This window comes from Montipora capricornis, chromosome 7, assembly GCF_036669925.1.
Source record: "Montipora capricornis isolate CH-2021 chromosome 7, ASM3666992v2, whole genome shotgun sequence".
Taxonomy (NCBI): domain Eukaryota; kingdom Metazoa; phylum Cnidaria; class Anthozoa; order Scleractinia; family Acroporidae; genus Montipora; species Montipora capricornis.
Window position 1 is genome coordinate 14,993,457 of NC_090889.1, and position 26,620 is coordinate 15,020,076.

Consider the following 26,620-nt stretch of genomic DNA (forward strand, 5'->3'; position numbering starts at 1 on the left):
ACAGTCAGTAGGGCAGAAGAAATCTCGATTTGCTTGATTAGGGGCCGCATGGAATCGGTGGGTAATGATGACGTTTTCTATTGTTCTTGCCCGCAAGTAAGAGTTGATTAGGATGACGTAAACAGAAAATTCCCAAAGGGAGTTTGAATTGTGACATCACAATGAACAGGGGTAGCGGTTAATCAAAAATAGCTATTTGGGGGTGCAGAGTATTATGAAAAAGAGCGCGTGGTTTGTTATTTTGTGTCAGTCGCATCACATCGTGTGTGTTTGCTGGCTTCATTCTGCGCAGCATCTGATTTTAAGGTAAGAAAGACTGAACTTTTCATCGTGTTGTTTAGGTGTATGTTTTTGAGAAAGCACTATTATTTGACCTCGAAGCATAAGGTTCGTGTTTATTATATATGCAAAACACGAGTTTAAAGTCTGAAAGCCCGAAACTCCCGAGCTGCATATTAATTCACCCGCGTATACACCCCGGCATTGCATTCTTAAACTATTGAGTTTTTGACGTCATTTTCTCCTTGATCCAGCTTAGTTAGTAATGGCGAACCATTAAACAGGAAAATTCCAGTTAAAATAAATAGGCTTCTTTGTGAAATCAAGGCTTAAAACTTCGATCAGTTACTGTTTAGTTAACAAAGTTTTGAAATCCAAAGAAAAATAAAAATTGTTTTTTTTTTGTCACTACTAACAACCTAACTGATGACACGCGCTACTTTAGTTCAGATTTACACCATATCCAACCAAATGTTGGCCGACAATGTTGCACCGTATATCCCGAAGAGGTTAGAGGGAAGGAACTGATGTAGGGAACTTGGAAATCAGTGAAGCATCCCGTGTAGGAAAATCTTTGTTTACATTCTTTATCTCATTAGCACAAGGTTATCGTTTTCTAATCGGTCAGCCGAGATTAAAGTCATAATGAGGTATCTCTGAGAATTTGAACCCGATATACGAGATACAGTCGACTCCCGATAAGTCGAACCCTCGCTAATTCGAACCTCGAGCTAACTCGAACCAAAATTTCAGGAGCAGGCGTGGCTCAGTTGGGTAGTGCGCGGCTTTTGGAGCAAGAGGTCCCCGGTTCGGTCCTTGTAGCTATAGCTTTAGCACTGACAGAGGGAGGGGGACAAAGGGCGCACCGTTGGCTTCCGATGATACCAGCCTCGTAGCTGAAGGAACTACCGACGTTAAATAAAGTGCTTTTACTTCCCTTCCCTTCCCTTCCCTTTACTTTACTTGACTTGACTTGACTAAAATCGATTTTCCCTGGATTTTCGTCAAACATTTACTGCAATGTTACCCTCGGTAACTCGAACCTCCCGCTAACTCGAAGCAATTTTCGTTTCCCTTCAGGTCATTTGCTATATACAGGGTTCGTACGCGTCTTGAAAACCCTTGAATTTTGAGAGTACATTTTCAGGGCCTTGAAAATCTCTGCTCTTCATTCCAGTTTTTTTTTATGACCTGCATTTTTAATCTTTGAAAACTTCAGTGAAAATAATCAGCCACTCAAGTCATGTCACACAAACGCGACGAGCCGTGGGGTCGAAAGTGGTTACCAGTGCCTTTGCATTATTTTCACCCATGCACGTCTTGGAAAACGAGTGAAGAATTGTACTGTCGGACTATTTGCATGAAATTCTTCGACGTAAAAAGAAGAGGTCCTTGAAATGTCAAAATTTGGCCCTTGAAAGTCCTTGAAAAGTCCTTGAATTTTTGGTCTGAAAAAGTGTACGAACCCTGTATCTATTTTTACCCTTACAGTGTAACTCGAACCACGTCCGTCAATATATGACAAATTAAAAAAAAAAAAACCAGTTTGCTGCAACTGACTATTTCTCTGTAGCAGTAGCCAGACGTTGTTCGCTTTGAAAACTGCAAAGTTCGCAGTACCTTGACTTTAATAGAACCTTAAAGGGGCTAGGTCACGCTAATTTAGGTAATTTTGTTTAATTTTGTTAATTATGAGCTCTTAACGTCAAATTGGCAGAGCAAGAGTCTTTCATTTGCAAAATCACGGCGACATAGCAACTGAGAATGATTTTCCAGCTTTGTAAATGAAATTTTGATATAGAATGATATAAATTTGATAGAAGGAGGGCCGACGTTTTTCAAATTTACCCAAATTCAATCCATTTCAATCCTCTCCAGTTTGGCTTCCCTGTGTTTTGTTAGAGTTCTTCTCTAGTTTTGAACAGTTATTTTGATATTTTAGTTAATTCTATGACCATTCGATCAGTGCTGAAGTTGCCCTAAATTGCGTGACCTAGCCCCTTCAATACTTTTACTTCTCCCACCGCTTTGTTTTGTCTTGTTTCATTTTTATAATACGTTATTACATTACGTTCTGATTTCTAAAGTAATTTAGAAATGAACTGTTCCATCTTCACTTGATTGAAATGTATTAATGTATTAATGTATGTATTAATAGAAAAACAGTAAACACCGTTTTTTCGTTATTTCCGGACCTTTGTTTTCAACTCCCGATAACTCGAGCCTTTTTCAATTATACTTGAAAGTTCGAGTTATCGGGAGTGGACTGTAATCTCTGAGCAATGATACTTTGAAAATTCGAAATTTTACAAAGAATATATGGGATCATTAACGCCTTGGCCATCCAAGAACTTATCAGTTTTTGATGCCTAAAAGAGCGGTTTTTTGCTTTGGTTTTGCATTACTTCACTTAGTGATTGGTTCAAAGTTCTCGCGCCACTTTTTCAACCTATCAGAACTCAAACCAAAACCAACCATGTCTCACGCGTACACATTTTCCCGCGCTTTGTGTCGGCTACGTGTAATTGCTTTGAGTTTTGATTGGTTTACTGGATTGCCTCCGTCCTTTTTGATTGGGCAAAGTGATTACTTTGGTTTTGGTTTTACGATACTCGATTGAAACTTGAAGTCAATTTGTAAATAGCATCATGCCTTCAGTGAGCACATTCGTATGTTATTGCCGCAAAATGAAAACAATGACGTCAGCAAAGATTTCCCTACTCTATTACCTCTGGAATGAAAATATCATCTCAAACTGCCATCATTTTCGCAGGATATTTTGCCCTCCGATGGTCCCGACACCACTAAAGGTAGCAGCTTATTTGGTACAAGGAGTCCACTACCCAGTGTCACGGCAAGCGAAGCAAAACCTAAGGCTTCACCGATTAAGGCTGAGGCGAACGAGAGCGACTCGGAAGCCACAGAAACGGAGAGCGAATGGGAGAAAGAAAGAGCTCAGAAAAAGGCCCAAAAAGACGAAGAATTAGAAAAGGTTAGAAACAGCGCAAACTTCGAGAAAAACTTCGGCTGTTAGAGTACACCTAGACTCAAATGTTTCGTCAACAATATTAATCTCCCCAACAAAAGCCAACTTGTTTTACCTTTCTTACCTCAAAAATTCGCTTTTTATCTGCGGGGCAAGACGCGCAAAGTTATCAAACTAGCAGTAATTTGGACCCACGACCGTGATGTAAGAGGCATGGGTCTATTCTCGATTTAACGTCACAAACTGCTTTACAATGCAAAATTTCTTTGAAAACAGGAATGCAAAGTAGGTTGTGATGTAAAATCGAGAACAGACTCATGGCTCTCATATCACGGTCGTGGGTCCAAATTACTGCTAGTTCTTGCACAGCACAGAAAAAGCGAAATTCTGGGTAACAGTGGTGGCATATGTTTGCTTTCGATGGGGACATTTATACCAGGAACGAAAAATATTTTAGTTTAGGTGCACTTTCATGTATGTAGTCGCAACAAGAATTCGTAAGTATAAGTTGGATTCAGTTTCTTCGAAAGTTGATTAATGCTTATATGCAATTAATGTTTAAGGACGGTGCCCACTATTGTTATTGCGCATACGTTCTGCGCATCTCTTGGTTTCCTATCGGTGATGCTTACTAATACAGTGATATTTTTTCGCGGTTTAAAACTATGCGGAGAAAGTAGATCTTAGTAAGTACTCTTGGTATCCAAAAAGAAAATTGGGGGTAGCCATGCATTTTTAAGAGATAAACGCCATTCACTGCTTTGTATTTAAAAGATTTTTACAAATATTATTCATCCATTATCGTTGAAAAATATATGGTTACCCCCAATTTTCTTTCTGGATTTCAATAACACTTGTTAAGATCTACATTTCCTCCATAATCATAAATCGGAACAAAAATATCTTTGAATTAGTCGACACCGTCCTTAATTAAGGTGTTTCACAAACGGATGGGTAAAAAAAAGTTTGCATTCGTAATGAAAAAAGGTCCAGCTTTTTAGCTGCACTATGACTAGGAGCGTACATCTTCACTGTATTGTGGAACGGCGTTTTTACGGACTAAAGTACTGTTAGTTTTCCCGCGAAAACAGACCTTTCCAGCCAGTCACAAGTCTTGCATGAGGACTTATTGCCCGAGGGATTGAGAATGATCACTCGTGCAAGCCAAATCTTATTAAGAACGCGTCTAAAGATGGGCAACGGCTCTCGGAATTGGTCCAGAAAACAATGGACACAAATAACGATACAAAAGAAACAATGGACCTTAACTCTAAAAGCAACAGAGCTGCGTCCTAAAGCGATCCAATGATATAAGAAGTTGTAAAGAGCTGCGTCCTATCTCCTAAAAATAGGTTGATTTGTGAAAATGCCGTTACGTTACATAGGTAAAGGGTAAAGTCTGCTACGAACCTAGAAGGCCCATCAGGCCGGCGCTTGTCTCCGGTTTCTGTAGCATGAAGCGACTAGGAGTATTTCTACTCTACCCTGGATGGGATGCCAGTTCATCGCAGGGTTACCCCCAGCATTAATTCGCCGGTACCCATTTATACACCTGGGTGGAGAGAGGCACCGTGAGAGTAAAGTGTCTTGCCCGAGAACACAACACAATGTCCCCGGCCAGAACCCAACTCCGGGCCACTGGATCCGGAGGCGAGCGCACTAACCATGAGGCCACCGCGCCTCCCACCATTGACCGGCGTAGTATTGGAGTTGTAGGCTCCTAGTTATGGGCTCTTGATCTTGCTCATCCTTTTTTATTGTTTATTTGACAAACGTTTTGCGTTTTTTTTAAACAAGGAGAAAGAAAAACAAAGATTGCTGCAGTGGGAAAAGGAAAATAGAGAGAAGGATGAAGCCCTTGCAAGAGAACTGAAAGCAGAAATGGAATTGGAAATGGAAATGGAAAGAAAAGAAAAGGAAGAAGAGGAAAGGATGAGAAAAGAGGAGGAAGAGAACGAAAGGCAGAGAAGAGAAGAAGAGAAACGAGAAAGAGAGAGACAAGAAGAAGAAAGGAAAAAGGAAGAAGAAAGAAGGAAACGTGAAAGAGAAAGAGAAGAACGACAGAAAGAGGAAGAATTAGAAAGCAAGTTGCGGCAGAAAGAAGAGGAGAGAATTCAGCTAGAACGGAAACAAGAAGACGAACGTCGAAAGCGCGAAGAAGAGTTACAGAGGCTCAAAGAAATACAAGAAGAGGAGATAAGGACCTTGGAACGGCAAAAAGAGCAAGAGCTCGAGAGGCAAATGCGGATGAAAGAGGAGGAGGTGGAGAGACAGAAGCGAGAGTATGAAGAGAGGCTAGAACAAGAACGGATCGCCGTAGAGGAACGGCGCGCCAGAGAGGAAGAAGAACGGATTCAGAGGCAGCGGACGGCAGATGAAGAAGCGGAGCAATTGCTGGATGCTTATCGACGGAAACAGGAAGAACTGTTAGAGAAAGAAAGACGGTTTGAAGAGGAGATGGCTCGGCGTGAACGAGAGCTGGAAGAGAGGACCCGCAGCGGCTCCGAGATACAGAGGGTTCCTGTGCAAGAGGTCATTACGATTGCACAGGGAGATCAATCTTTCTCTGCCACATCCATCGGAGACGTTGATCGTTTACAAGAGCAAGTGAGTGTAAGCCGGTGTTGTTTTCGGTCTTCAGGTGCCTGACAGTTAAAACATATCAGCCATGAAGCGATACTGAATTTTCGGTGGAGAAATATGTTATTACCAATTTCGAGCTTAAAAATGGTAATTTAGAACACCTCGTGGTAGCTCCTTTAAGTCGGTTTAAATTCGTTAAACGAGGAATTACCTGTATCAGACAAAAAAAAGAGGATTGTATAAATTTTTCACTCGTGAATTTGCGCGGTCTGGAATCCTTAGGAGATATAAGGCGAGGTTGCTGTCATCATTTTGTTAGCGAACGGGACTTTGGACGTGATGCCCAACGAGTTTGCCAAGCAGAAAGGTCTCTCTGATGAGTCCCTTGGTCGGGATGAAACGAGCTTCGTAAGACTAACCACGAACAATGTATTTTCACAAGTAACTGTCAACTTTATTATCGATTGTATGAATCCCCGCCCCGAAAAGGGAAAATTATACAGAAAAACTCTCTTTAAGCGAAACGGCAAACGGTAGCTGCTTCTTGTCATAGAGCGGTTTTCAATTGAGTGTCGAAAGTAATTAGATAATTACTTTGGTTTAAGATTACTTCACTCAGTTATTGGTTCAAATTTCTCGCGCTAAGTTTTCCAACTAATCAGAAGTGAAACCAAGAACCAAAAAAAATTTCCCGCGCTTTGTGTCGGCTACGTGTAATTACCTCGAGTTTTGATTGGTTTACTCGATTGTCTCCGTCTTTTTTGATTGGGCAAAGTAATTACTTTGGTTTTGGTTTTACGACACTCGATTGGAACTCGCTCTAAAAGCTCCACAAATGTCTTAGTGAAAAATTGAGGTAGCTTTAATGGGATTCGAACTCATGACCTCTGCTATGGCAGTGCAATCATTGCTCTGCCAACTTGAGGCTATGAAGTCACTCATCATAATTAAGGAAAGTACAATCGTCCGGGTGAGTGTAGTCCTGAGAAGGACTGTTGGCATTGACAGACGTTGTTGTCCTTTTGATCCCTTGAGGTCCCTTTTGATAATTTCACGTCGTTATGCAGAAGACCGCAAAAAGTTTTGCAAGCATCCGTGCTGCACGTGCAGCACGATTATTTATGCTCTTTTAACCAATGGTATATCATTGTTTTGTGGAGTTGTTGTCGCCATCGCCGGCGTCATTTCTTAAACTCCCTACTATCTCATATCCAACGCGCGCTCGTGAAATAATTGTTAATTATCATGCTTTTGATGCCGCCTTCATGAGAGGAGCAGTGTGGTTAAATATTTTGCTTTTATGGCCAATACAGGCCTGTCGTTTCCCTTTCACTTAAACGCAGTGCTAATCTCTCGAACATTAGGATAACGTGAAGGTATTTTTCTAAATGACATTTTTGGAGCTCTGAGCTCGCTAATGTAACTTTTTACCTTGACACTGCTAGGCCGAGCTTGAGGAGTGGAAGAGGATGTACGAGACGAACGTAGCTAAGGAGAAGGAAGCCTTGGAAGACACTGTGAGGAAGAGAATGGAAGAGGAACGCAAGGCTGAGGCTGCTGCTCTAAAGCTGCGGAAGATTCAACAGGAGGAAGGATTGGCTCGCATGGAGGGAGCCCTACGGCACCGGCGACAAGGAGAAGAGGTGATGGAGGCCGAAAAGAAGCTTCAGAGACTGGAGGCAGAGGAGCAGGCTCTTAAAACCAAGAAAGGTAGCGTATTTATTTTGAAGACGTTCTCGCCTTTGAAAGATCACATTCATTTTTTTTTCTTTTTCAACAGCTTGATTGGGTTTGACTTCCAAAAAAAAAAAAGAAACACACAACAATAGCACTTAATACGATAATACGAAGACCTAAAAGGGCGGGTGCGAACGGGACGCGAGGTCCCATGCGAGGTACTTCCCTATAAAAGTAGTAAGAGCGATCGATTATTGCTGTAAGAAATCCTTTTAAAATTAATGTATGCGGTAACTACGTCGCCGTTTTGGAAAAGCCCCCATGCAACATATAACCACTTTTTTTCTTTCTTTCTATTTTGTCGTACACTTTTCCTCCTCCTTTGCGATTTAATACAATACTGGTTAACAAACTGCGGGTATCTTTGTATTGTTTAAACAATGGCTTGTTTGTTTGACCTGCTATTGAACGACGCCTGCATTTAAATAAATTAGCATCTTTAAGAGTCTGTTTATGAATTTCACGGATGAATAGACAAAACTCGGTTTACGCTTTTAGGGAATCTTAGTGTGGTATAAGCAACGTACACTGGACGTAAAATCTAAGAAATGGTATTTGCAGATCGCGAAACTCATTTGATTCATAAGATAAGCCAGTGTAGTTTTTAAAACGTTAACAAAACTATACGGCTTTTGCGGAAGACGTCTTTTGCGGCTCTTTCATCGACCGCCTTGATGGAGTCCAAAATCACACCACAGAACTTTGTTTTGGGAAAATGTACTTCTTTAGTTAGATCTTCCCAGCCGTTGTTAATTAAGGTAAGCAACCTTTTTTGGGTAGTAATATCCTTAGGTCTGTAGATTGAGGTAATTTAGTTTAAAGCTCTACAGTTCACTTATTTCAAAACGTCTAGAGCTAAGAATAATTAAGGTCTAGTTTCAGTGGATGTACTTTCTTTAATTGAGCTCTGGCAATTGCTTTCTGAGCTTTTTTCCTGGGAAGGATGCGATATAAGTAAAGTAGGAGTTGTGGTTTATCTTAATTTTGTAAATACGTTTTCTTCTTTTTTGGTTTTCTTAAATGGAGAAAAATGTGGAGGTTGAATTTTGTCCACTCAAGCGAAAACTGATAAACAAATACTCCACGCTGGATACAGTTAATGCGTTTTTGTTGCTTTTAATTAAAGAATTCCAAATCCTCGTGGACGTAATACTTTTGAATGCTTACGTTACATCGGTAAACTAACATGTTTTCTTTAAACTCGATTGTAATTTGTCGGAGAACTTTCTTAGAAGGCTCGCCGGTTACTATAAAAAAAAAAATAATGGTCTTGATTTGAAGCAAACAAGGACTGAGTGGGTTTCATTTCAATGTGCTTAAGTTTCACACTGCCCTATTGGCTGAAACACGTAGCGTACATTCTAAGGCAATCAGAGCTGGTTAAGGCAAAATCAATTATAACTTGAGGGCACGCGTTTTTCCCCCCCCCCTGATAGCCGTTGGGACGGTTTTTCGTGTTTACGATTGGTTTATTTCAATGTGTGTAGGTAATATAATTTTTGTTTTTGTCAACGACATCCAATCTGAAACTGTTTTGAACGGAAGAGACTCTAGAGTCGTCGTTGAACGTATGTATACCTCTTACTAAAGGAGAACGATAGTTCTGTTAAGTTACGGCTGGGTTTTTCCCACTTCAGTTGATGGGCTTCGTGAAAAGCACGTACGATATTAATAGAACTGGGAAAGAAAGAGAGCCCACGAGGTTACAATATATTTATTATATCTTCTGGTAATTAAATCATTGAACACGGAGAGTAAAAACTAATAAATCAAGAGTGTTATGGTGTGGAAAATAGCCCGCCAATTTGACCAATTCTGACGCTCATTTTATGTAGGCCGGAGAAATTTCGCTTTAAGTTGTTCACGACTGGTACCCGTTTTGCCCTTCTTTTACCTAAAAGAGTTAGATTGTTAAGGTGACAGGATTTTAAAAAATTACTTTCTGTATATTAATTCCAGCCTAGTAACTCTAATATATTTATTCACCTACCAGGAGGTCCGAAAAAGGGATAACTGTGCCCGAGGTGTTGGATACCGCCTGAGGCCCTAGTCTGAGGGTGGTACTCTAGGCAGAGGGCAAAGTTTCTCCAAACACGGCCGGACTGAGCTATAGGCTGGTGGATAACATGCTTATCTTTTTCTAAAACCTGAGGAGATGCTCGGCTTGCAAGAATACCTAAACAGTCTAGGGCTGAAATCGCGGCAAGATTCTTGAGGAATTTTTTTAGAGTAGGTAGTGTAGAAAACTGGGGTTTAGCAAATGAATAAGGAGAGACATCTTTCTTAACGTAATAAAAATAAGTATCGTAACGGGTTGAGGAATAATTGCAATACTATCCACAACGCATAGCGCCCGCTATAAGCGGATCGGATGAGAAAATCCCGCTCGCTCTCAGAACCAATCACCATTCAGACTGCAGGATATGTTGACGCACTACAAACGAAGAAATTTTACCATCCTGTTGAACTTTGTTTGCGGAAATTTATGTTCTTATGAAGTCATCACATTTTGTTTTGTATTTTTTTCTTTTCAGTAAGGAATGATCATTTTTCTTTTCACATTTAGAATTAGAACAACAATACGTGAAGGAACTGGAAGCCCAAAGAAGCCGCTTGGATCAAGAGGCAAGCGCCAAACTGGCTGAACTAAACAACAGGTAAAGACGTTTCTTCATGTAGGTTTTTATTGTTAATTGTCCGGATGAAAAAGGTTTTGCGATTGAAAGTGAAAGATTTCATTCCATACTGAGCCTTCGGTGTTTGTCAATAGTGAGCTTAAGCATTGACGACGACGGCTACGAGAATGCCACAAAACAATAGGTTGAATTAGCAAAAACAGGGAGTTTAAGATCTGCGACGCGACGGTAACGAAAACGCCATTTAAAATTGCAAGTTCAGGTTTATTAAACTTTTCCGTCATTATGCCGGCTTGCCAAACTTCTAAAAACTAGTGTAAATTTTTGAGGAACTGAATTAGGAGCTGCGGTATTGAATCTACGACAGAAAATTCACATTCGCTGTCTTTTGTTCACGTTCTCCGTAAAACTTGAGAATTGGTCATTTCACGTCGCAGATTTGCCAAAAACGTGAAAGAAATGAACAAAAACTAAAAATGCACGTGCAGAACGTGCAAAGCTATTGTTTTTGGTCATTAAATATGCAAAATTTGTGACGTTTTCGTTGCCGTCGCGTCGTAGATCTTAAACTCTCTAACAATAGTTCTGCACGCCCTGCACGTGCGTCTCACATTTCGATACATTTTTTTGCGGTTCTCGTCCTGACAACAGGGAATTTAAGAAACGGCGACGGCTACGACTACGACATCGAAGAGCATAAATAATCGTGCTGCACGTGCAGCACGGATTTTACCAAGTATGTTTGCGGTCCTCTGCATAACGACGACGTGAAATCACCAAATTTGAGGTTTTGACGACAAACGTAAGCATTCAACAGAGAATCTTTCATTCTCTATTTTTACTTTGAAACCACTCGTACCAATTTTGTTTTTAGAATACTTGGCCCACTTTGTAGGACGTGAACGGGACTGAAAAATCGCGAAAGACTTATGATAGAGCCAAGTTATATTTTGAGGTGACGTTTTGGTCGACGTCGGCGTCGTAGATCTTAAAGGCTGGTTTTCACTAGCGACGGAGTCGGAGTCGTAATCAGAAACGCAGAGCGTTGAAAACTGTCGGAGTCGGAAGCAGAACACCGATTCCGCTTATGACTCCGTCGCTTATGATCCAGTGAAAACTGCATTGTCGGAGTCGGGAGCAGAAGCGAAAGACTAAGCCAATCACGATGATCGCTTCCAAGCATTGTGATTGGTTGGTTCTTCCGCTTCTGCTTCCGACTCCGACAATCTAGTTTTCACTGGATCATAAGTGACGGAGTCATAAGCGGAGTCGGAAGAAAATGGGAACGTTCTGATTCTTCCGATTCCGTCGAGCTCATGACTCCGCTTACGACTCCGATCTTTGATTTTCACTAAGTCATAAGCGCTCTTACGACTCCGACTCCGACTCTCGACTCCGTCGCTAGTGAAAACCAGCCTTAAAAGGGGGCTTAAGCACGCGCGTTTTCGAGACGCGGACTGAAACCGGAAGAGAACATTTCCCGTGCCAGGGGCCCGTTTCTCGAACGTCCCGATAACTTTTCGGGCCCGAAAACTCGTGTGAAACTGCCAACCGCTTATTTTGGAAAGCTGATCTTTTAACATGTTTTTAAGATAACATAAAGATAAATTACTGGAAAAGTTTGACGGCTTAAATCCTCTCCGTTCTTAAGATACAAAGGGAATTGTGACAATGGTCCGTAAAGTTTCGGGACGTTCGAGAAACGGGCCCCAGGACAGTGGTGTCTCCCAGATTTTTATACTAATCATCTCTAGTGGAGAGAAAATACTTGGCAATGTAAATGTGTTTTGTGTGAAGACAAGTCAAAAGGGAAAACAGCTCACTTCCGGTTGTCGTCCGCGTCGCAAAAACGCGCGTGCTTAAGCTCACTGATGTCCCCATTAGGGAGCTTAAGCACGCGCGTTTTTGAGACGCGGACGACGACCGGAAGTGGGCTGTTTTCCCTTTTAGCTTGTCTTCACAACCACATTAACATTGCAAAGTATCTTTTCTCCATTAGAGATGATTAGTATAAAAATCTGTGAGACACCACTGCCCTGGCACGCGAAATGTTCTCTTCCGGTTGCCGTCCGCGTCTCAAAAACGTGCATGCTTAAGCTCCCTAATGTTACGTGGAGGACGCAAGCATCTAACGATGAATTTTCACATTTCTCTCAAAAATCCACACCGTTCATACCAATTTTGTTCCTGTAATGTTGATACACACTTTCTGTGCCGAACGACTTGGATTAACCCCGAAATTATTACGATGACGGGAAATGATATTTTTAGGTAACGTTCTTGTATCCGTCGTCGTCGCCCTTGGTTAAGCTCTCTGACAATGTGGCGAGTCCTTTACGTAACTTAGCGTGCATCTAAGCGAATCGAATCTTAATCGAAACCAAAGGAAACGTCTGCGTGAGAATACACCTTACTCCAAAATGGCCGCCATTTTAGTATTCTTTTGTTTCGTTGCAAATTGGCCCTTTTGGCTTTGCTTTCAAATGTAAAATTCTAAAGAATACTTAACCTTGAACGAAGCCAAAAGGCCCAAATTGCACTCAAATAAAAAAATACTAAAATGGCGGCCATTTTGGAATAAGGTGTACAGGAGGTTTTCACGTGACGTCATGGCCGCCATGTTGGTGGACGAAAACAAAAGACCTCTCATTAGTTTCTTTTGTTCGTCCACCAGAAGTCGTACATTTATCTATTGTTATCGGTGTCCCTAGAGGTTGGTTGAGAACGTCCTATAAAGCTTAATTCCAGAATCATTATTTTTGCACAGCAATATGACTGTCGTGAAAAATGAAGGAAATAAAACTGTTGGTCAAAATCGAGATCTAGGGTATTGAAGCCTTATTGCCGTTACAGAAGTTGAATGGGTCAATTAATTGCTCGTTGCAAAATCGTTCCTGGAGTGTTATACTTTTGGCAACTTCTTGCCTGCTTGTCACGCAGGAGTCGTCAAGCTGAGCTCGAACAAAAATCTCGCCAAATTCTCGAGGAACGTAACCAACTGAGTGCCAGTTTTGAAGCAGCCCGTCAAAGGACCACAGAACTGAATCAGCCGCCAGAAGTGTCTCTACTGTCCCCGGACAAACGACACATTGCGGCCAGTTTGGAAATTGTCGACCGTGATAATGACGAAAAAATCAGGTAGGGTGCTTGCGTGACGGTAAGTTGGCTTTGCTTGTAACGCAACCCAATCCTTAAACTTAGTTTGGTTGTAGCTTAAGTTCAACTGCAACAACTCCTTGACTTTTGCGCCTCTTAGTTTCAATAAAACTCTTTCTCCTTATGAAAGTGGACCCTTATGCTCATACAACTTGCATTTCTTTCATCCGGGCGTTTGGACGGATTGTCGTGGTAGGGTATGACTTGCAATCAGTGGCAAAGGTAGTTGGGAACGCTAACGCAAAGATGGGCTTGACTACCTTTCAGACTTCATAAACTAAGCATAACTGTCAAAATTCCACTAAATTTCGCTTCAAAATGGAAGTCCTCCTTCCCCCGCATCGACGTTGAAATAGACTGCGAAATGTCTGTTTACGATTGGCAACATTGTTTTGGTGGAGAGGGGACGATTATTGAAACTGAGTAAGAAACCAGCCTAAAAGAATGAGCCAAGACTTTTTGCCACTGATTGTAGGTGAAAAGTGCGGCAGAGTTGCCTGTCGCCTACTATGATGTCAGTGCTATCGCGTGCTTATGTAGATAACCGCCGGCTCAGTTATTGGATCGCTGAAAGCTTTCATGCAAGCACAGAACCTGTGTGACACGACCACTTCTTTGGGCAGAAACACCTCACTACATTTTTTTTTCCTGAGGTATTTCTCTTCCGCGATAGTGAGCATATTTAACATTCACCTCTCGGAGGTTTTATTGCGCCGACAACTAGCACTACCGTGCTAAATAGATTACGTCATGCATGGATGCATGCATGACGTGTAATGCACCATTCGAAAATTGTCTCGGTCAAACTGGAATGTCATGAAATTGGAAATATCATCCAAACTCTTTCGTGAGAAAAAAAATGACTACTAGTTTTTCCTTTCTATATTTTGAGCAACCCCAACGAAGAGCATTATCTGTCTCTTACAGAACTTTTATTTGTGGAGATCTCTTGCTTTCGAAGTAAAGTAGTTTGACGTAAGATGCACTTTTAAAAACTTGTTTCGTGTTTGTCTCTCATTCCTTAGAAATCCTGGCCTTGTGCTCAGTCTGGAAGACAAGCAAGATGGAGGAAAGGTGTGTGTTTTTCGTTTTGGGACTTTTGTTTTTATTCAGTTTGTTAGCTTGAGTGTTATTCTGCGTCTGGCCCACTACAGAGTGTTTTCACTCACGTGATCAGTAACCTTGTTTTTCCACCGAAACAAAAGAAAACGTCTGCATGATAATAGAGCTCAATTTCCGGAGGATTAGTTGGGTACAACAACATGGCTGCCGTTCCTTTGTTTAGGGATACCAACATGGCCGCCGTGACGTCACGTGAAAACGTCATAAATGGCGGTCATTAGACCATATTCGTATTCTCAGTATTGGACTGGAACTACAATAGCTTGCAATGGAGGCTAATGCGGGGGAATCTTTTCAAACGCAAATACGTTTTAAGGACGGTGCCTACTATTGTTATTGCGCATACGTTCTGCGCATCTCCAGATACTCGGGTTTCCTATAGGTAATGCTTACTGATGCAGTGAAATTTATTGCGCGGTTTAAAACTATGCAGAAAAAGTAGATCTTTGTAAGTACTCTTGGTATCCAAAAAGAAAATTGGGGGTAACCATGCATTCTTTAGAGATAATTAAGCTTCAATTTGAGAAAGAACGCCTTACATTCCTTTGTGTTTTGGAGCTTTTAACAAATACTGTTCATGAATTATCTTTGAAAAATGCGTGGTTACCCCCAATTTTCTTTTTGGCTTTCAATAGCACTTATTAGCATCTACCTTTCCCGCATAATCATAAATCGGGGCAAAAAAAACTTTGAATGAGTAGGCACCGTCCTTAATTTATTCCCCCGCATTCTCCTCCACTGCAAGTTAGTTCCAGCCCAATACTGAGAATACGAATATGGTATATTTATAATTCTTTTGTCCAAGTAAAAATTAGCCTACCAAGTCACGATACCATACAGTGAATTGAAAAGAAATTCTTGCTCTAAAATGAGGCTTCGTAGGGTTTTTTTTTTCTTTCACATTAGCAAAAGCGTAATAAAACAATAATGTGATCATAAAATCGATGCACGCATCTAAGATTGTTGCAGTGCACTTTGATTCGAATTAAGAACGGTAAATACATTCTTTTGAAATTCTAACAAGCAAATGATTGTTATTCTAGCAAACAAATGATTGGTTTGGTATTTTGGATTGGAGTTACTGAGCCACATTTTCCTTTGTGATGCCGAGAGAATTATGTGAAAGTGGATGGCTAAAGGTCATAGATATGTTTCCGTACCCTGGTTAGTTTTTAGATAGCGCGTGCAATGTATTAAAACAACTACCAAATAGTGCAGACAGAGGCTTGAAGTAATACTTTTTTCAGCGTAGGTTTCACAGAATCAACCTTTGTCTAGTGGTCATTTTAATCGACCATGAATCACGAGTTAAAGTGTACGAATGCAGGCTTTTTCAAAACAAAGAAAATAAAAAGGAAGAAAAAATATGCAATTTCTCAAATATTGCAAAAGGAAGAGTTAATTTTGAAATAAAAAAAGCATTAAACTTAACAAATCTCACGCAAGCGCAGGAAAAACTGATACCCAAAAAAAATTAGGAAGAAAGTTAGTTGGGTATCGGACTATCCTATATGTCTTTCCTTCTTACAAAATTATAAAAAGGAGGCAATTAACAAATTGATGTCAGTTTTTCATGCCTCTGTCCTGTTATTGATCATGAATGCTGTGGATCCACAGCTACTTTGACAATGTCATGACGAAATTCATGAAATTCATGACAACAAAAAGGCAAAGGGGTCAGAATTAAGTCAAAACACGAGAAGAACGCGAGACAAAAATGCAAGAAACTTCGATCTGACGCGAGCAATATCGCGTCATTATCTCACCAATTATATTTTCCCGCTCTTTTGCAGCCCATCATGAATGGCCATGCAGACGAGGGAGATTGGTCCGAGTCCTCTAACGAGGGAGAGCGGTATTTTCCCTTGGTTGCTATGACAGCGAGTAGCACCGAAGTCAAGCCCCCGTCCGGCTTTTCGCCGACTCGAGCTCAGTCCCCATTGAATAAAAGTTCTACGCCTTTGAATACCACTGGTGGCGCATTGGGTGCGTCTCTGACGGGATCTTTCCCGCTTCAAGGTGAGAAGGAGATTGAGCTCTCTGTTTAAGTTCCGTGAACAAAATTAATTTTTCTTTGTTTGCGCTAACGGGAAACCGCAAATCGATTAATCTGTACCCAAATCTCACTCTGTTACTATGACCGTGGGAGATATGGGTACGAGATTACAATCGATATCAGCCCTGCTCCCAGGCCTCCTCTTCTTTGTATGTAAACTAAATTTCGATAAATTACGACTCGTTTTTAGACAGAGGTTTCACCTAGAACCTCTGAGGCAAGAAACGCCTAGAAACTCACTTCCCCGGTGTCGTGTTTATTGTTTACTCTCAAATATTAGCAAGCTTAAACAACTACAGACGCCATCCGGAAGTGAAGATTTTGCATGCGGCTGGGACAGTAGTCTCCCAGATTTTTACACTAATCGTATCCAATAGAGAAAAGATACTTAGCAATATAAGTGAGGTAAAGTAAAGACAAATTAAAAAGGAAAATAACTCACTTCCGGTTGCTGTGCTGCGTGGTAAGCTCCTTCCTAGGCTTCTTTCGCGCGCGTTCGAATCTAAGAACTCACCATCGCTATCGCTATTGTGACGCAAATCTACATAGATTGTAATCGTTGTGGCTTTGGATTTTTAACCGATCATCTGTCTGCGATTTTCGCTACTAGTGCTTGGTCACGGTGGTCGCAATTTTCGTTACTTGAGATATTTGTCAACAGGAACTACTGTCTGTAAGTGCTTTATGGCGCGTTTTCAGTGTCAAAATTTAAACGTGCCTTCAGCAATTCAAACATTCAATTTAGCTATGCAAACCTTCAATTTCGCAATTCAATCATTCAGTTCGGTAATATTCAATTCATTTAGACCCAAGGTTACTTTTAATGAATGTTTAGTATTCTTTCTGTATTGGTAAAACAATGACCTGTGACTTGTGACCTGTGTTTTGCACCTGGCCGCGAAAAAATTTGAATGGCCAAATTGAATATTTGAATTGACCAATTGAAAGTTTGAATGGCATGTTTGAAGTTTGACACTTGAAACGCGCCATAGTACTCCACAGGAGGTTAAAAAATGGTTAACACTATGCTGAGTTGCGTCTTTTCTTCAAGCAGGTGCTGTTGTAAGAAACAATTTAACCCAATTAAATTTCGTGTTTATTTTTTTTTTTTTTTTTTAACAGATTTTCAACAAATGCCTCGTTTTTGCAATTTCTTTTTTTGGTATTTGCTGTCTTTTCAAAAAGTAATTCTGCGAAAACCAGTGCTTGGTGAAAAATTGATGTTAAATTCCGCTCTTCGAAAACTGAGGATATAACGAAGCAACTGAGATGATACCATGGATTCCTGTTTTCTTTCTTTGTTTTCACCAACTCGAGATTAGCCCGTTTCCGAATTGCGGCATGCCTCAGTTTCAAAGCGAGTCCTGGTGCACAACCATTCAAATGGAAATGAGTTTCGTATTCTTATGCAAATCAAACTCATTTCCTTTACAATAGTTGAGCACCAAGACTCTTCGAAACCGAAACAAACAGCAATTCGGAAGTGGCCCATTCATTATAGACGAAAACGCCGCAAAGAATTTCTTTTGGGGGACAATTTTTTCAACCCTTGCTTTAATTTTACCCGCCAACTTGACGAATACGAAATTGGCATCGAAATAAGCGACACCGAGTATTTTTCCGTAAAACTTTGCTGTGCTGAATGTTCTAAAAGAAAACTGCCATGACTTTAAAAGCTACTAAGTGGCATGCGTATTATACGTCAAAATTGGAAGCGAGCACATTTTTTGCGTCATAATTGCAATTTGATGTCACAATGCGTAACTAAAGATTTTTTATAGAAACTTTAAAGGAATTCTCTGGCTACTATTACTTCTTTTATCATCTTCCTTGGGTTAAATTTCGGGTAAAAAAACGCTCCAAGTTTTAAAACGTGAGCTTGCATTCACGCCCTGCACTGAAAGGAAGGCTCTTTGCGTTTCAGATAGTCAAAGTTTTGTTCGACTTCAAGAGGCTCTTCGCGAGTCGAAAAGACAAGTCGACAAACAACGTGAGAGGATTGTGACTCTGGAGACCAGCCGGAAACAAATGGAGAGTGACTTAACTGACTTGCAAGAGTAAGAATATCAATAATATGGTGGCTTGACGTACCATAGAAATAAGGGATGATTTTCACTTGCGGTTCAAGTGTAAGCATAAGCGAAATGCGCAAACTCACTCTTACACGCTGGAGCTTTGTGTGAAGGCCTGTGCAAACGGACGTAACATTGTTGGCCAACATCTCCCAACATTGCTGGCCAACATCTCCCAACATCGTTGGCCAACATCTCCCAACATCGTTGGCCAACAACTCCCAACATCGTTGGCCAACAACTCCCAACATTGGTGGCCAACATCTCCCAACATCGTTGGCCAACATCTCACAACATCGTTGGACAACAACTCCCAACATAGTTGGCCAACATCTCCCACCATAGACCAATTCGGCTAACTCAATGTTGTACCCAATTCAAATCCTCTGGGAATAAAATGATTTGTTCCAAGAATTTCCATATCGTTTAAATGTGAATGCTTCATTTTCATGCAAATTCAACACACAAAGAATCTTAACCTCGAGAGATTTGAATAGGACACAACATTGTGTTAGCCGAATCGGTCTATTGTTGGCCAACATCTCCCCACATTGTTGGCCAACATCTCCCAACATTGTTGTCCAACATCTCCCAACATTGTTGTCCAACATCTCCCAACATTGTTGGCCAACATCTCCCAACATTGTTGTCCAACATCTCCCAACATTGTTGTCCAACATCTCCCAACATTGTTGGCCAATAACTCCAAACATTGTTGGCCAATAACTCCCAACATTGTTGGCCAATAACTCCCAACATTGTTGGCCAATAACTCCCAACATTGTTGGCCAATAACTCCCAACATTGTTGGCCAATAACTCCCAACATTGTTGGCCAATAACTCCCAACATTGTTGGCCAATAACTCCCAACATTGTTGGCCAATAACTCCCAACATTGTTGGGTGTTACATGTTGCGTCCGTTTACACGCCCTGTTGCATGTTGTTGTGTTTTGTTGGGAGTTGTTGCACGAACTTTGAAACTGGTCAAACGTTTGAGCCAACAACTCCCAACATTTCTTTTGTTCCGTGATCAAGGAAGCGTAGCGCAACAATGTTGGAGCCGTTTGCACAGCTTTTCAAACAGTTTTTGGAGCCACGCACGCGCGTTACATATGGTCTCCGTGGTGATAGCAACGCATTAACATTGTGAAAACAAGATGGTAGCGGAATTTTGTAAGTTTACAAAGTCTTGTGGGTGCTCCATTTTACTTAACGAATTTTTAAAGCTACAGCTACACAAATCAGAGGAACAACACAATGCGTATACTTGCCAAGAATGATTTAGATTTAGAGTGTTGATCTATGACTTTGCGGTCTTGCCCCAGCACAGTCACAAAATGATTTGTTTATAGTCCTCTTTCATAATGGCGGCCAAATAAAATATTCTTGTGTTTTAATGCTAGCAAGCCTTCCTAGCCTCGCTACCACGAGCAAATTTCAAAAGAATATTTGTTTTAAAACGAGGGCAGTGGGACTAATTAACATAAATACAAAAGAATGAGGAAGTGGTCGCCGTTTGTGAAAGTGGTCTGTAGGTTTACTTTGTGCGCGAAAGAAACAAAGGGTCTCCAATTTTAACCAATCAGAAGAAGCCATGTCACGCGTGACTCCTGCCATGTTTTTTCAGGGAAATAGGCCATTTTCCAAATATCAAATATTCAGCTTGACAGTGAGGACAAAAACAATAGAAACACGTTGGAATGAATGTGAAAAATATTTGCATATTATCCACTTTCCTTTGTCTTTGTCTTCACTGCCTCACTATCAAGCTTAATTTTAATACATCGAAAAAGGCCAATAACAACTGATTTTCGCGGGACCGCGTATTCTAAAAATAAGACTCATTTGTAACTGTGCGGGGGAACCCACCCATGTCATAACATTCTTATCTAATTCACTCCTGTACATACATGGACTTTATTTAGACACGGAACAAGACATCAGTTACAACGTTAACTACTTTACAAGAAGAAATAAAAGTAATTAAGAGCTGCTTTTCATGTGCGACGTGTAATGAGTCTGGCTTAGAAATCACAGCTTTACACACCCCTCTTGAATAGCCCACTTTAGATATGCTAAAATTCAGTCCTAAACAAAAGGCATCATCTCGAGGCTCTGGGGAATAAATACAAGGATTTGTTTGAGTTTATTCCCCAGAGCCTCGAGATGATGCCTGTTGTTTAGGACTGAATTTTTTTGATATATCGAAAGTGGGCTATTGTGGCTACCCTTGTCCCTCATTCCCAGTCGTAGGGAGCTCAGTCATGGTGCTTGAAAATTCTAGTTTAAAATAATCAGGCGCTAGATTGTTTAGTGTCTTAGACATCATGATAGCTTTTGCTTTTCCCTTTTAGCAGAGGCCCTTCTGTAATGCCAAGCACTGCTGGTATTGTTCAGTTTTAGTTAGCGATATAAGTGAGCTCGCCATGCTTTCTTTTATCTTATATTTCATCAGGAGAGTTGAAGTGCTCACCAAAGAGAAATCTGAGTCGGAAAGACTCAAAATGGAAGTTGAAGCCGCATACAGAACTCTTCAGTATAAACATGACCAGGAGAGCGAGGCACGACGGGTATCTGAAGCATTGCACAGTCAGCTGAAGGAACAGATTGCTAGATCGGACGAAAAACTTGCAAAGTATGTTAACATTAACGCTCCAAAGTTAAATTTCTTTCAATTTATTTTCCGTTAGGGGCATTCACGCCTTTTCTGGGGTATTCGTTTTTTATCATCGATAACTGAGAAACATCTGTTCATTCAATTTTGGAGTTCACATTTACCATCCCAAGTGTGGCAGATGTATCCATGCGTCTGTCTTGTCATTGATCATGAATTTCGTCGTAAAATTGTCAAAGTAGCAGTGGATCCACGAGGTGATGGCCGAGTGGATCCGCAGACTACTTTGACAATGTTATGACGAAATTCATTGTCAATAACAGGACAGACGCATGAAAAACTGACATCAATTTGTTTTTTACAATAACAAAAAGGCAGAGGGGTCAAAATTAAGGCAAAACACAAGAAGAACGCGAGACAAAAATGCGAGAAACTTCAATCTGACGCTAACAATAACGCGTCATTATCGCATAAATTATGAATTTATGTGTCTGTCCGCTTATTGACGATAAAAATTAGCTAATGAGCGCGCGAGCATTTTGCACTCATTGTAAAAGACTATTTTGATAAGTGCCCACTTGCTCATGTCCCCAAATTTAACATCACTCGTCTGGCCATTAACAACAATAGCCCTTATGCGTGATAACATCTGATTAGCTGATTTCACCACCAAGCCGCGAATTGGAAAATCTTGAGCTGGATCCCAAAGGAATAAACTTGTAAAGAAAACCATGACCCACATGCGAACAGTGTTACAGTGGTGATGTCCAGATGATGTGAATAATTTTGTGCAAACGAGGCTTGGTGGTGTATTTTGAGTATATGACGTCATCATGCATAAGGCCAATTAAAGTCTCCAAATATCCCCTAACCTCTTGACACTTACCACCATATTCCTTTAAATTATAATATGCTGCAACTTTTTGAAAATTGTAGGGAACTGGAAAATCGTCAAAACTTGGAAGTCGACAAACGACAGCAGCAAATGGACAACAAATCTCTCAGAAACAACTTACAGCAATTAGAATCTGATTTACGAGATTTGAAAAGAGCTCTAGCCGAGGAACAAGATGCTCGAGCCGTTCAGAATCAGTTACTGGAAGACGAAAAAAGGAAAAACGAGGTGTTAGTGGAGGAAGCACGAAACCATTCTTTGCAGAAGACAGAGGCTTTGTACCAACTTGAGGCTGTGGATCAGACGCGAAAGAGCTATGAGGCCAGCAGTGGATCACTAAGAGAGGAACTCAAGGCGGCTCAGGTCAGCGGTGATGTATTGTGACAGCTTTCCAGTAAAAGCGATTTTTGATTAGGGCTTCCGCATACGACTTGCTTGTAACTTGTCTTCACCACAAATCGTGTCTTGTAAATCAGGCCTAAGGTACCCTTACGGACAGAGGTTCACGAGTCGTGCATTTGTAAATGCTGGAAAGTCATAACGTACCGCTACTTGCATGCGAATAGGTCATTTTCGAATATCGATATTCAGTTTGGTAGGGAGACAGAGAGGACTAAACGATAGAAACAAGTTGCAACGAATGTAAAAGATATTAGCATATTATCCACTTTCCTTTGTCTTTGTCCTCTAAACCTTTCTTTCAAGCTGAATGTTAATGTATCGAAAGTGGCTTTCACGGGTCCGAAACCACTTAGTGTACGCCAGCAGAAGCACAACAAAACAACAATATTATTTCTGTAATGAGGAAAAATGATCGTGCTGTTGCGTGCGACAGATATTGTAGTTCATTCATTGCTCAGAAACTTTTATTTGAATGGTCATTCTTTGAAATTTCACCCACAGGCGCATAAGTATGGACTAATTAACATGCAGTTTTACGGGAAACTACCGCTTAGCAGTTTTCACTAATGGTCACAGTTTAGGATTTCCTGACTCTGGCCGTGGAAGATTGTCATTATCATTTCAAATCCTAAAATGATGATTAATTTTTTTTGCACTTCAGAATATTATATTCAGTTGTTTACTCACCGTTCCACCTCTATAACTATCAACTATAATACTAACAATCGCCTTGATGCGTTCCTTACCGGTTTTTGAGTTCAACACGTTATTCACTGTTTTAGTTTCCCATAAGAACTTCTGGGTGAGCAAACAAAATTTGCGGAGGAACCTTTAAAAATTCCTGGATTGTTGAGGTTGAGCAATCGGTCTCTTGGCCACAGCTGTAACGGTAATCCTTGAGAACCTGAACATTCAAGTGTCCTCTAAGCTTATTTGCTTGATCTTGCATCAATGTATTTAAGGGTGACACCACCATAATTGATAAAAATTATTCTCCACTTGACAAGAAATAGTCAAATACGTAAGGTAAAAGCTGATATATCAGCGGTTTCCCATATCAGGTAGGGAGTATACAGACGATATCCTTTCGATGAAAGACAACACTTTTTAAAGCTTCATATGGTGCTTCTTTCAGAGAAAACTCACTTTTCGAGAGCGAAGTCCAACGCACAATGAAAGCTTTGCATTTTGTCGACCATTTAAGTCGGCCATTTGTCATCAAACTTCACGCAGGCGCAGACAAACCGGAACCAGGTTTTGATGGTTCCGGTTTTGGATTCTTCCAGAGTCTCCCGCGCCCTTTCCGGTAGGCAAGGGTAACGGAGGATCTGGGAACGAGATTGGGTCGGCGATTGGATCAAAGCGAGTTTCAATTGAGGTCTCTTTTCCCAGCGAACGCAAAAGAAAAGAGACGTCTGCTATCAGTTCACCCACAGACTCAAAAATCACGATCACCTTCAATAGCATAATAAACAACACAACAGTAAAGCAATGTTCAGTAGCTTTCTTTTGAATTATCCTTCCTCTTTATTTTTATAGGTAGAGTTAGCTGATACGAAGGCTCGGCTTGAGGCTAATAAAGCATCAATGGGGAAAGAAATCGCGCTTCTGAAAGAGAAGCTGCAGAAGAAAGCCGAAAAAATGGTGAGTCAAAGAGGTTTCTAATGAGTAAGAACTACACAAGCAGACGTGTTAAGCTGAACACTGGGTCATATTACTTGCTAGGAACAAAGTGGCTCGGGAAGTTACAGTTTTCATTAATACATCACCGGACTTGTTGTTTCCCACGATGTCAAAGAATGCACGGTAATGGGGACATCCCAACCTTAGTTGCGTCTGGGACATCTTAGCCCGGCTTCTTAACCCGGGTGGGACATTTCACATGTAGCCCTGCATCTTTTAGAGTCCACTTGTTAATGAAGTGCGCATTCAAACTCTCTTCTTAAGATCAAATCCCTGTATGTAACACGTTATCAGCTGTTGTTGTTAGATCGGCATCTTATCCAGAATTTATCCGAAGAAAGGCCACTACTTTAAAATATTAATTTAATTACTTCGATTATTTTCGTACTATGTAATTTGTAATTTCATACCATGTAATTTTAATTGTAATTATTCCTTGTAAATGTAATTGTAATGCCATACCATGATGGCCGCTCCATTGCCGGATTCGCTTTAGTAAGCGCCAGTGGCAGTTACCTTGATTAAAGATTTAAAGAAAGGGACGGGTTTTGGATAGTTGGATAATTATCCCTCATAACGCATTTCGGCTTGGAAAATTGTGTTGTGAATGAGGTCAATGACAGAACCAGCTAGATTTCAAGTTATATTAGTTCACTATGTTTTGTTTTTGTCATTTTGTCTCCTTGTAACAGGCAAGAAGTGAAGAAGCTCTCCAACAAACGCGATCTGAGCTCGACTCACGTGTGGCCAGCGGCAGGAGTGAACATGCGCAGATCAGCAGCAAGCTTGAAAGCGAGACGCAAACACGAACGAGATTGGAGTCTGAGGTACGTCATGTAACCTCTTATAATGTGTCTTTACATGCAGCTACGTTTTGAAAATAACTTTCCTTACTTTAGGCTTTTTTGCTTACGTTTAGGCTCACTTTAGGCTTAGGTCAATTCACTTAAAAGTGAAATTGACGTGACACTTGAAATAACTGGAAATTATTTGCTTGATTCAGATATCCTCTCTACGATCGCGTTTAGAAAAGTCTGATAAAGAACTTGAAAAAGCCAGTGTCGGTCGAGTTGAAGCGGAAAGGTAGGAATTTTATATGTTTAATATGCATTGCATACTAGATAACCATTTTTTCTGGAGAGGGGGTTATTACCCCCTTATTTGAATATGACTGTGTTAAAATCTTCCGCCATAGAGGAGAAGTGGCCAGTCGGCTAGCTAGATGTCTAGAAGAGAAATAATTAGACATCAGAGGCTGAGAAATTGATTGATTGATTGATTGATTGGCAAAATCGGCTAACTCAGTGTTGTACCCAATCCAAGATTCTTTATCTATTGTATTTGCATTTTATAATTTAGCATTCACATTTGAATGACATGGAAATACCTTGGAACGAAACGCCGTTTTATTCCCGAAAGGTGGTTACTCTTGCCCTTTTACTCATGGGTAAATAGCGTTTGCCCATGGGCATGGACATTTTTGTGTGTAACCGCTTTCCCTAGATCGAAAGTGTCTAAGGGTTACTTCCATGGATACACCAAAAAGAACAAAAGAACTTCCCATGACGTTCCTGAACTGAAAAGTACGGTTTCTTTGCTCCCTGAGGTGGCTTGGCCTGTCAAAGAGCAGAGCGAAGCTAATACACGAAGATAAATTATATTTATAATTATACCCTTGAATCAATTAATTCTAATTTAATTAATTTATAATTTAATTAATTATACCCTTTACTTATACCCTTTTTCTGTGTAACCGCATCCCCAAGGGGAACATGAAACCTGAGCTGAACCAAACCCAAGCCATTTACCCTCTGAAAGGCCCCAAACCCAATTTGTGTGTAACCACAACTATTGATTGATGTTACAGTTAGGTATTTCATATGATTTTGCCAGTATCTTTTTTATTAGTAAGCACTTCACCATATTTTGTATTTCATATTTTAACTGTAAAAGTAAATTGAAAAAGTATTCGCTAGTTGTATTTTGTAGCTCGTAACCTTTTAAGAGTTTCTACATGAAAAGTCTGTTTATAAACCGATCGTTCGGTAATTCGCTCTCGCTAATTTTCCGTTTCGTAAACAAGCGATGCCATTTTTGACGGTCGATGTCATTCTTAGTAACCAAACCTTTTTATTCGGTGAGCTTTCAATAAATTGTTAGCATTAGCTTCATATAAGTACTTTAAAATTGCAAATTTGAAGCCGTTGTTTCGGTACTGTAGAGGATTAGTGCATTTTGCAATTGAATCGAGTTCGACATCGTGCGATTAACTTTTTCTATTTCTTTTCTTATGTTTTTTCTCAGTTTTTTGTTAATTCTAAGTGACATACGCTGCTAATCTAGTCCTAGATTAAATAGTATCGCTTGTTTACGAAAGGGAAAGTTGCCTCGCTCTCA

At 40.5% G+C, this 26,620-nt stretch overlaps 1 protein-coding gene across 1 annotated transcript in view; it reads left to right on the forward strand.

Annotated features, from left to right (window-relative positions):
• LOC138055695 (trichohyalin-like) overlaps positions 1-26,620 on the forward strand; it is a 72,848-nt gene that overhangs the window by 22,777 nt on the left and 23,451 nt on the right. Inside the window, exons 17-29 of the mRNA XM_068901577.1 lie at positions 3,053-3,271; positions 5,063-5,872; positions 7,294-7,558; positions 10,152-10,242; positions 13,162-13,359; positions 14,403-14,451; positions 16,293-16,518; positions 18,480-18,612; positions 21,085-21,264; positions 22,180-22,501; positions 24,080-24,184; positions 24,916-25,050; positions 25,227-25,306. Of these exons, the coding sequence (XP_068757678.1) occupies positions 3,053-3,271; positions 5,063-5,872; positions 7,294-7,558; positions 10,152-10,242; positions 13,162-13,359; positions 14,403-14,451; positions 16,293-16,518; positions 18,480-18,612; positions 21,085-21,264; positions 22,180-22,501; positions 24,080-24,184; positions 24,916-25,050; positions 25,227-25,306 (2,813 nt within the window). The remainder of the gene's footprint in view (positions 1-3,052; positions 3,272-5,062; positions 5,873-7,293; positions 7,559-10,151; positions 10,243-13,161; positions 13,360-14,402; positions 14,452-16,292; positions 16,519-18,479; positions 18,613-21,084; positions 21,265-22,179; positions 22,502-24,079; positions 24,185-24,915; positions 25,051-25,226; positions 25,307-26,620) is intronic.